Source organism: Neomonachus schauinslandi, chromosome 4, assembly GCF_002201575.2.
Source record: "Neomonachus schauinslandi chromosome 4, ASM220157v2, whole genome shotgun sequence".
Classification (NCBI taxonomy): Eukaryota; Metazoa; Chordata; class Mammalia; order Carnivora; family Phocidae; genus Neomonachus; species Neomonachus schauinslandi.
In genome coordinates this window covers 42,564,727-42,575,941 of record NC_058406.1, presented here as the reverse complement: position 1 = coordinate 42,575,941, position 11,215 = coordinate 42,564,727, and the positions used below count along the sequence as shown (strand labels likewise).

Genomic DNA, 11,215 nt, shown 5'->3' with positions numbered 1-11,215 from the left:
ATGTTCCCCTCGATGGTCTCCCAGCCTCTCCCCTCACGCCCTCCATACTGCCACCAGACCTGGTTTTGCAACTCTGATAAGAACACTTAACATGAGAGAGAGGAGGAGCAAGATGGCAGAGGAGTAGGAGACCTAAATTTTGTCTGGTTCCAGGAATTCAGCTAGATAGGGATCAAACCATTCTGAACGCCTATGAACTCAACAGGAGATCGAAGAAAAGAATAGCAGCAACTCTCTGAACAGAAAAGCGACCACTTTCTGGAAGGCCTTTGGAGCCTGTGCGTGGTCCAACTCCTATTCATCCTTCAAGTCCCAGCCTAGATGCCTCTTCCTCCAGGAAGCCTTCCCTGACTTTTCCAGGACAGTTTAAGAGCATTTCACCTAGGCTCCCACAACCCCTCTCCATTCTCTAGAAAAAAATTAAACCTCATCACACTTAAAGAAAGAACACTTAACATGAGAGCTACCCTCCTAACAGAGTTTGTGCACAGTACATTATTGTCGACTGGAGGTACAGTGTTGAACAGCAGATCTCCTGCAGATCTGAGCCTGTCACTCCCTTGCTGAAAATCCTTCAGTGGCTCCCTGTTGCCCTAGGATACAGCGTCAAAACCCTGCCTGCCTCTCCAGACCTACTTTCTATCCTTGGCCCCTTGCGTCCAGCTCTCAGGTTTTGCCCCAATGCTCTTGCTCACGTGTCAGTACGGCCCTTCCCATTTGCTGCCCTCTGGGTCTGGGTCTGGGCCACCCTCCCGCCCTCCCCTCTTCCACTCGCCTTGGGCTCCTCGTCCCCTGAGGACTTACTCAGCTCACTATCCCTTCCCCTCTGAAGCCACGCCTGCCTCCACCACTGCAGGCCAGGTTGGCCAGCAGGTTCTTGTGCATCCTGCTGAGGCGGCGGCTCTGACTGCCTCATGCGCAGGTGAGCACATCATGGGGCTGTCCTGGGGCCTGTGCATTGTGTCCCCAGTGTGGGAGTGTGCTCAGCACATCCTGAATGTTGAATACCCGCATAATAAACAGGGAATATACATGGAGTACTTCAGAGGTTGCAAAATGCATCTTCTCTATGTTGAAGTGCCATATTGTCCCCAAGATGCACGCTATTTTATTACCCCAATCCACTGATGAGGAAAACCAAGCTTCCAAGACATTAGGCAATTGTACAAGGTGACGTTGGGATGCACAAATTCCAACATGCTGCAGTTGTTACAAAGGTTATATGTGACACGTTAGTGCACCAGGAGACGCGTATAAAGATTTTCTTTGCTGCACCATTTGAAATAGCAAATAAAAACTGCCCATATGTCCATCAATAAGAGAATAGAGAAATAAATTGTTCTATATTCATCCAGTAAAATAACGCATAGCAGTTAAAATGAACCAACTAGATCTACATGTATCAACGTAGACTCAATTAAAACATAATTGAGTGAAAATCAAATTGTAGAAGGCAATGTACAGTGAGATACCAATATTTTGAAAGTTTAAAAACACAAAATAATGCCAAATGCTCAGGAAGGGGATACACCAACTGCAAGGGTGATAGTGACCTCTGGGGATGGCGTGGGGTGAGCAGTCTTTTTTTATCTGCATCGCTTCAATATAAAAACATTTGCAATGAATATGGCCAGATATGAACATCGGGTGACTCTGGGTGATGGGGTCACTGATGTCTGCTTTTTCTGTATTTGAAATCGTTCCATAATGAAAGATTTAAAAAAGAAGATGAAGTGCGCCTGGTCACGCTGCTTCAGAAACCAGAGGCTTAAACACAGTCATCCCCACCCCCTCAGGATAGGCTATGCCCCTTTATGTCTCCAGGCTTGTCCAGCTTCCATTTGAAACTGTCGTGAGTGCCTACTGTGTGCCCTGGTCCGGGTACCATAGTAAGTAGGAGACGCAACCTTGGCACTCAGCTTACATGCTGTTCCCTCTGCTTGTCCCTCTGCTTTCCTTCGTAAACACAGACCGGAGTGACTTTCTATATACCACAGTTTGGGACTCTTTTGTTTATTTGTTTTCCTTTTCAAGTGAGGCAGGCCTAGATTCAAATCTCTTGCCAGTTGTGTAAGTATCCAGAGCAAATAACTTGGCCTCTCTGAGCCTCAGTTTACTCATCCACAAAGCGGGGACAGTTGCGCCATCTCCCAGGGTTATGTGAGGCTGAAGGGAACGCGTGTGGTGCTCGAGCACACACCTCTCACAGAGCGGGTGTGAGAGCCCAGCCCCCTCCTTTCTCTTGTCTCCCTGGTGGCCCCAGCAAGTGCCTGGCTCAAGGCTGGCCTCTGAGAAGAGCACTCGTTCGCAAACTTTCCACTCTCCAGAACCCTCCCTTTTTTACTATTTTCCCCATACTTTGGAAGATTTTGATCCCAAATTGCATGTATTAAGTCATTATTCATTTATCTCCCATTTTTTATTAATCAAAGACCCAGATAGCTGCCCCTGAGAGCTTCTGATCTGTACAGCCAGCTGGGGGCTGCACGTGGTGGACGTAACTCCAGCCAGAGGCAGACGAGCGCAGCAGCTGGTGTGGTCTGCGTGGCCTGAGGAGGGGCAGTGTAGATGTGTCGCATTCATTTTCTCGTTCGCATGGACCGTGAGTTGTGGGAGCCGCGGGCCTCGCCCCGGGGGGTGCTGTTTGCGCAGGTCACCGACTAGCCAGTATTTAGCACAGGGCCCCCATGGGGCCGGAACCCTCATGCCACAGGGCTCACTCTAAGTAGATGGCGTGGACCAGGGCCACACAGAAGAGCGTGGGGTTCACAGAGTGGGAGGTGGCAAAGCTGTCTGCACGTGGATCCCACAGGCTCTGGCTGGAGGCCACTGCATCATCCTGCCCCTGGCTCCCCATGCTGACGGAGCACACTTGCTTGTAACGGGGCGGGCTGACAGCCTTAACTGGGTCCCGGATGGCAGCAGTCAGCTCAGCGGCCAGGTGGGCATACTGGGCCAGGTGGGAGGCCATACCGGCCAGCTTCAGGGGCAAGTGAGCCTGCATCAGCTCCTCCACCCGGACGTTGGGGGGACTTCGCCTCTGGCCTGGCTGACCACAAGGGCTCCTGGAAGGAGGCAAGGAGGGAGGTGACGGGGGTGCTTGCAACAAGGAATATCGAATTTGGGCTGGAAGCCAATTCTGTTGAACATAGAGCCCCACGTTGGAGCGTACAATTTGGAACAGTGGAATGGCAACTAGAGCGTAGAACCAGGAACACAGAGAATAACTTTATGAGCACAGGGATTCACCTGGCTTCTAAGGGGCTCAGCCTACAGTAAGTGCCTGAGGGGGCTGAGGCTTGCTCCAGGGCACCAACTCCCCACACTTGTGGCCTCCCAGGGGTGGGCTCAGTGCCTGGCAGCCAGGGGGCCCTGAGGCCGAGAGATGCAGGAGCCAGGTGCTTGTAGGGACTTTCTGCAGCTTCCTCCTGGTGCGTGAGCGGCAGAGGTGGTACATGAACAGGGTCCGCTAAGGTATCTCAGTGCTCACGATCTTTAGAGAGCAGTAGCTTCCCTGTTTCATAGGCAAAGAAATGGACAGATGCTCAAGAGGTAAAGCACCTGGTGGAGAAAGTGGTTTTCTTGCGTGACGGGAGGGGTCCGTAGCTTGCCTGCTCCCTCCCCACCACCCCAGCTAGCACCGTGTCTCCCCAGTCAATGTTGACGTGTCGTCTGTTGAATGAATGAATGAGCTGATGGGAGTCACATGACCATGGGGTGGGGTTGAGATGGTGTAAGGAAAGTGTGCAGTGCTTCCTGGCCCACAATGTCTCCGTGAGCCCTGATCCCCTTCCTCTGCCCCCTCTAAGGGCAGCAGGGCTCTCTGCCAGGAAGCAAACCTTCACGCCCAGGCCCGTGACCACCTTCAGGGAACTGCCTCCCATGCTCCAGAGGAAGGGCTTCAGGGGATCTCCAGCAGGCCTTTACTGGTTCCATCCAACCAGCCCTGAAGCCTATCCAAGTTTCCCCCATGACAACTCAACAAAACCCAGCAATAGCCTGCCTTCCCTCTGTGTTATTCCAGAGAAGAACGCACTCTCTGTCTCTCAACCTCTCTGCCCTCCCTCCCTCCTCCCATATTTTCAGCCTCTCCTTGAAGAGCTGCCTCCAACTTGCAGGGTCTCCTTTGTCACCTCCCTTCGCTCCTCAACCCCCTGCACTCTGGTGCCCACCCCACATGTGTCCCTGGCGTCTGGAGATCACTTCCCTGCAGCCTGCGATGCTGTTGTCAATTCCCTTCTCTCTGAGCCTGTTTCCTCAATGGCATAGTAAGTCCTACCTCACCAGATTATTCTGAGAACTAAGTAACTCCTTCCTTCATGTATTCAGCGAGCATTCTGAACGCCTGCTTGTGTGCAGGCTTTCTGCTGGCTTCTTGAAGACGCTGACTTTGGAGGTGTCTGCAGTCCCCCAGTGTCACAGAAGCTATTAGAATAAATGTGAAAGAGCCTGGACACTCTGTGAAGGTAGGCTCTGTCATCTTTCTGCCTTCCCTGGCCCTCCGTTTCCACAGCCAAGAAATGGGTGGGAAAGGGGCTTGGACTTGCTCTCTGAAGTCTCCTCCAAGCCCAGATGGCCCAAGGCCCCGTCCCACCCTCCTCCTCAGGCCGCCCCACCCCTCCTCCTCTCTGCACCCTTCCCTCTCACCTCTACTCCCAGGTAAGCTTTCAAGCAGTAAACTGTGATGAGGCCCTGGAGGCTGCGTGGCCCCTTCTGCGTTTGGAATTTCTGAAGCTCAGGGGCCCCCCTTCTTAATGGGGGACCTGATGAGGGAGCGCTGCTTCCCTGACCAGGATGGCCAGTGGCCTGAGGAGAAAGCCAGGTGGACAGGTTGGAGGCAGGAGGGACCAGGGGTCTCAATGAAAAAGGCTGCATGGGTCTCAGCCCGCAGCTCTGCCACTCCAGGCATCTCCAACCCTCCGACCCAAGTCTGCAAACCAGCTCAGACCTCATCTTCCTCCTCAAAAATGGGCCTCCGTGTGGGTAGAATCGGTGTCACAGGAAGAACACGGGCTTTTGAGCTGGTTATACTTAGGTTCAAATCCCAACTCCACCACTGAGCAGTTGCGTGATCTTGGGCAAATCGCTTCATTACTCTGAACTTCACTTTCCTCATCTGTAAGCTAGGGATACTTTTACCCCTTCTCTCAACAGATAGTTATTGAGCACTTACTCTATGCCATGGGCTGAAATAAGCCCCGATAAAATACAGGTCGCTTCTGTCCCAGTGATCAGGTGCTGGGGGAAACAATCAGCCGCCCGGGGTCTCCCCCAGGGTAGTCCTGCCTCCCAGGAGGGGTTTGGAAACCTTGGGGTATACTAACACCTCCTCACAGAACTGTGAGGGTGAGGTGAGATAAAGTGCACAAAATATTGAGCATTGGCCTGGCACACAGTAGGTGCTCCATAATGCTTGTTGAATAAATGAACTAATAAAAGCAACTCTCTCTGAGCTCTGATTACCAGACCATAAAATGGAGCTTGGTAATCCTTCCCTTGCAAAATTCTTGTAAAGATTTTTACCTTTGTTTAAATATATTAGTAAATAGAATGTACTACTTGCCAGGTACTCTTCTTCTAAACTTTGCAAATATTAACTCATTATTCTCATTTTATAGATAAGGAAACTGAGGCACAGAGGGGGAGGTTAAGGAACCTGCCCAAGGTCACATAGCTTGGATATGACTGGATATGAATGTGCCTGAAACAATAGGAGCTCAACAATTGCTGGGGGGCAGGGAGGTTTTAGGCTTGGTATCCAGTGCAAGGCAGGAGGCTCTGGAAGGTTCCCAGGAGCCTGAGCTCTGGGTGGGGATGGGTGGAGGTATAAGAGGTGGAATGTGGTGGGCGGGTGAGAAGGACATGAGGGCCCAGAGGGTAAGAGGAGGCCGTAGAACACTCCAGACACCTCCCTGGAGGTTGTAATCCTGGGACCGCCATTCTAGCCGCCTCTCCTGAGGCAGGGAAGGTCACCAGGGTAGTTTCCCCTGTATGTAACCTTGAACCTTGTTAAAGGTCCTGGCTTGCCAAAGAAGCTGGACTAATTGGCCATCAAAGAGAGGGGAGGAGAGAAGCTGGGCCAGCAGGAGGCTTCCTTCCTGAGCCTCCCCCACCCCTCTGCTCCTGGCCCTGTAAATCCTTCCAGGACTGCCTTCACCTTCGGTCAGACTCTGCTGGATCCCACCCAGTACTCAGCACCAGCCTTGCAGCTCCATGGTCCTGGGTTGGAATCCAGTCCTGCCATTTAGGAGGACTATGATCCTGGGTCATCACTGTGCCCCAGTCTGTGCACTGGGCGATGGGGGGGCCTACTTAGAGGGATGTGTGGATTACAGGAGACGACCTGACCTACACAAAGGGCTTCGCCCACCACCTAGCTCACTATCACGGTCACCCCAGTTGTTAGGGTAGCCCCCCAAGACACCGATGGTGCACAGCTCTTCACAGTTTGCAAAGCCCTTTTGCCTCTCAGACCTTGCATTTAATCCACGCAGCAGCCCACAGAGATGGAGAGCGGGATTAGTAAACCCCCTTCACACACCAGGAAACCGGGGCTCCACGGGTAAGTGAGTGACTTGCCTAAAATTACATTACCTTTCAGATGTGAAACACGGGTCCAAACCCAGGATGATTTGAACCGAGACCCGTCACCCTTTCCACTAAACCCTGGCTAAGGGCAGTGGCCTAGCATTGCTGAGGGTGAGCAGGGCTCTGAGAGGCCCGTTCTCTGCCTGGCCCCTGGTTCTCGCCCTGTCCCAGGAGCGAGGGTGCACACCCTCGCCAGGCCCAGCTCCTCCACTCTGCTATGGGGGCAGTAGCCCCTCCCTGCGTGGTTGGGAGGTTCAGTGAGATACGGTGTGGAAGGACCCAGGGCCTGGAAGGCCCCACCAAAGGGGGCGATCCTGGCCCCCCTCCTCACTTTCTTCTCATTGGCCCGGGAGCCGGAGGCTGTGAAGGTCACGTCCTTGTCCGGGGCCTCCCGGGACGCCTGGTCCTTGGCACATCTGTTCTTCTGAGACATCATTCCCAGTATGTGGCCTTTGCAGCGTAGCCTTGGGAAAGGACAGGGCAGAGCAACTGAGAGAAAAACAGACGCAGAGAGAGGAGACTTGGGGGAGGGAGACGGTGTCATCTTCACAGAGTCGCAGCCCTGGAGCCGGTTTGTGGCTCCCAGGGCTGTGAGGGGCAGCCCCCTTCTGCTGTCCACCCCAGGGATTCCCCCCCAGCCCACCACCAGCCTTGTCTCGGTCAGGACCTGCCTCCCCGGCTTTCAGCTTTCCCCCTTGCTCTTCACCCTTCCCTTCACCGGTTCTAGTTGTTGGCTGCCTGTATTCCCTCCCGCCTCCTTTCCCCTTCTGCTCCTCCCTCACATCCTCACCCACTCACCCTGTGCCACCCCGTGGCTTTCTAGCAGGCCCCGGCAGAGAAAGTCTGCGATGTGACATGCCCATCTCCCACCCTGCAGGGCCAGCCCCTGCAGACATCAGGAGGAGAAGGTGTGGGTGCTCCCCAGGTGTCCCTCCCTCCTGGCCTCTGCCACCGGGCCCATCCTCATGGGAAGCTCCCCTAAGTCCCCAGGGCCCTGGTTAATGGAGAGGTGTGACTCCCTGCTGCCCAGCCAGGAATCCCCCGGGGTGGCACAGCCTCCCTGCTCCCTGCTCTCTGCCATACACCCTTCTGTCAGCTCAGACCTCTGTGGGAGGAGGCTTGAGGCAGCACCTTGTTATCCCATGGGTAACTTACCCCGACCCAGGTGGAGTAACAGAATGCAGACGGGAAAACAAAATTGGCTTGGAGAGGAGCCTCAGAGGTAGACGTGCCGGCCAGAGGTGACAACTGAGACACAGACCTATAAGCTGTGTACCTGTGGAAATAGACATGAGCTTCTTAAAACGATAAACGTGTACGTGTGGAGAGGCGCAGATCCCCCGACACGGTCATGCGTGCACACAGCCATGACATTTGCACTTAGACCCAGATGGACACCCAGGGAGGGTGCAGGTGTAGCTGCATATCCACAGACATCGAGACATGAATGCACGGTGTTGGGTGCAGTTGCAAAGGGATATGCACACGCAGAAACGGACAGTCACCCACAGAGAGATGAGTGTACTTGGTGCCTGATGCATAGACGCCAAGAAGGGCTCGTGTGCCTGAGGAAACAGCACGACCAGCTGATGGCACAGGTGCACCCCGAGACGGACAAATCCGCACAGTGACGGAGACAGGTACCCCCACCCCAGACATGTTCACAACACTCCTCAGGGGCCTCCCTTGTGTCTGCTAGGTGTCTGCGGCATGGCAGAGCCAGTTATGGGGAGGAGAGTCATCCCTATGCCAAGACATCCCCTGGAAGTTTGAGAGTGTGTCCTCAGGGCTTGGCTGTGGGAGTCTGCACAGCCTGGCACTGGAAGGCCGCCGGGCCCCCGGGGTTGACTGTCCTGTGGGCGGCTCGGGCACTCGCTAAGGACCCTGGTGCACAGGCTAAGGGCAGCCTTTCTTCCTTCTCCACCACCTCCCCCGGGGACGGGGAGAGAAGCCGAGGCCAGGCAGCTGATGGCAGGGAGCGGCAGCCCGGCAGGGGAGGCCCCACGCAGAGGAGACATCCAGGAGAGATGAAAAGAACAGTGCAAGCTGACCTGAGGTCTGTGGAGCCTTGGCAGTCCGCACAAACGGAAGGCAGGAGGAGAGAGAGAGCACGTACCCAAGTTTAGTGCTGGCCCTCTCCACACTCCACGTGCCTTCGCCCGTCTGGTCCTCACAACGCCTGACAGGTGGCCACAGTTCTCCTCACAGCTCGGGAAATAAGGGCCGGAGAGGCAAAGTGACTTGTCCAAGGTCACACAGCTAGTAGCTGCCAGAGCTTCAGTCTGAACCCACATGGTCTTGGTTCTAGGAGCTCTGGGCAAAATCACAACACCAGACGCCCTGCCATTCCCCTGGGCGGGGGTAAAAGCACACGCTTTGGACACAGATGAGCATGGACTCAAATTGACAGGGACACGTCCTAGTGTGTTCCCGAGCAGTTCAATCCACCAATGGCTGCTGAGCACTTAGTATGTGCTAGGGGACGGTGTGCAGCGGGGACGGAGACAATGAGATGGTGTGCTCTGGGCTAAGCCCTGTGTGGGGCACTGGAGCGAAAGCCCTAGAAGACAAGGTGTTTGCAGAAAAGCCAGGTGGTCCTCTCTGTGCTACAGGTGCTCCCAGGGAGCGGGCACTCTCCCAGCTTGAGGTAGGGGCAGGACAACTCCCTGGAGGAGGAGGTAACCTTCTGAAGGATGAGTAAGAGTCTGTCAAGGGATGATGGGACAGAGAGAGGGGCAGTTGAGTCTCAGGGCACAGCACGTGAGAAGTGAGGGAGATGCCGGTGGCTGGGATGTGGGGAAGAAAGGAAGGAAGTCTGGGGTGTCCTGAAGAAGCAGGAATGCCAAGCGGAGGACTTGGGGTTTTATCCTGAGCAGAGGGGTGATGCGGTTAGATCCGTGTTTTGGAGAGATGAGGGCAGAGAGCAGTTTGGGCGCCAGCCAGGGAGGTGGGCAGACAGGAGCCAGGTGGTGCGTGTGGGGAGCGGTGGTTTCAGAAGTTGTTTCAGAGCCTGAAGTGCTCGCCAAGCTCAAGTGCAGAACTGAAGGGAAGGGAGGCCGAGGCAGCTGCTACATTTCCGGCTCGGTGGGCTGGTTGTGCCACCACCTAGAATTGGAAACCCCAGAGGAGAAGCAATTTTGGGGGTGGGGAGTGGCGATGAGTTCGCTGTGGGTTTTGAGGGGCCTGAGGGGCACTCTGGTGGTTACCGCCGGTTGCCTGCCCAACAGCCATCCATGCCTTGCGCTTTGCTGACCAAATCCTCGGGTTTTTTTGTGGCAGTAATATGCCCACAGCCCTGTAGACCCTAGAGGAGGGAGAGGAGGAGAGGAGGAGAGAAAGGGAAGACACAGCCTTCAAGAAGCCGGGCTCTGAGAGCCAGCAGATGGGTAGGGTGCGAGCTGGAGGGAAACACAGGCTCATGGAAAGTGTTTGTATCCCAGCCACCCCCATGATGCCTAAATGGGGATGGGAGAAGGGCAGCCAGGCAGGCGAGGCTGGGGACCTGGAGAATGGGGAGCTAATGCAGGGTTAGGTCCCTACGGCAGTGAGAGGGGCAGGCTCCAGGCACAAGAGGGGAATTGGCCTCGGACAGGATGTGGAACCACCGTTCCCTGAGGCTGGAGGGAAGGGACGCGTGAGCACTTGGAGACAGGGGGAGGGCTGTGAGGTGTAGGGGTTTCTGCTTTGCGTCTTTTTGGCTCTGCAGGAGGGGCTGGGGTTATTATAGGGGGAGACTGGTGACCATCTGGGATGATGTCCATGGAGGGTCAGAGAGAGAGCCACCTAGGGAAACACGGAAAGGCTGGGGGGTGGAACTGAGACCCAGGAAGGGCTGGAGATGCTGAAATGGTGCTAGTGCCACCGCATGGTGACGGCGTGCTGCCCAGCAGTGCTCAGAGGCCCAGACCTGCAAGGGAGGGTGCGGCCAACTGGGCTGATCCAGCAGATGTCTTGAAAGAGCAGGATGGCCCTGACCCTGGAATCTAAGCCCAAGAGAGAAGGTAGGGCAAAGGGTATGCCAGGTGTGGGGAGAGGGCAGGGAAAGAGACCAGAGGTTGCAGGGAGCATGGGAAGAGATGGCTGTTTCAGGGGTGGAATGAACATTTCAGAGGTGAGTAATTCCAGGGATAGCAGGTCAAGGGTGAAGCCGCACTAAGGGCCACAGTCTTCTGTCCTGCAGGACTCCGCCGATGCCACCACGGCCCCGCCCACATCCCTGGTTTTCATCATTCCTGGGCATGCAGACAGCTTCTGCCTGCAACCCCTGCACTTTTGGGCCATTCCTCACCCCTCACTGGAACAACGTGGGGCCATAGTCTACACCGTCTCCCGCAGGTGCTCATGGGGGCGGAGCCTCAGTTGTCCACAGTGGCAGTAGCTCATCACCATGCCCTCAACTGGCTTCTTCTCATCTCTGACTCACTTCCCCATGCCCCTGCCTGTGCTTCCTGGGATCACCTCCCAAATAAGCTACTGGCCCTTGAATCCTTGTTGCAGGGTCTTCCTGTGGAGCTGCTCGACCCAGGACAGTGGGCTCAGACCCTTTAGGTGTTGGTTTCCTCCTCTGTGAGGCAGGGAGTCTACCGTGCACCTGTGACATTGGAAGGGCATGTGCACACGGGCATGA

General features: G+C 55.1%; 1 protein-coding gene across 1 annotated transcript; it reads right to left on the bottom strand.

Annotated features, from left to right (window-relative positions):
• Positions 1-2,716: 2,716 nt before the first annotated feature.
• On the bottom strand, positions 2,717-7,021 carry LOC123324552 (dynein light chain Tctex-type 4-like). Its single transcript, XM_044913878.1, has 2 exons — positions 6,920-7,021; positions 2,717-3,049 (listed from the first exon to the last, which is right to left on the bottom strand). Exons 1-2 carry the CDS (start codon positions 7,019-7,021, stop codon positions 2,717-2,719), a joined length of 435 nt encoding a protein of 144 aa, XP_044769813.1.
• Between the last annotated feature and the right edge of the window lie 4,194 nt (positions 7,022-11,215).

What these genes read in the sequence shown, in the direction of transcription:
- LOC123324552 (XM_044913878.1), bottom strand. Translation starts at nt 7,021, where the DNA reads ATGTCTCAGAAGAACAGATGTGCCAAGGACCAGGCGTCCCGGGAGGCC. An exon ending in CCCGGGCCAATGAGAAGAAA is followed by an intron (nt 3,050 to 6,919) that starts GTGAGGAGGGGG and finishes CCTTGTGGTCAG; the next exon opens with CCAGGCCAGAGGCGAAGTCC.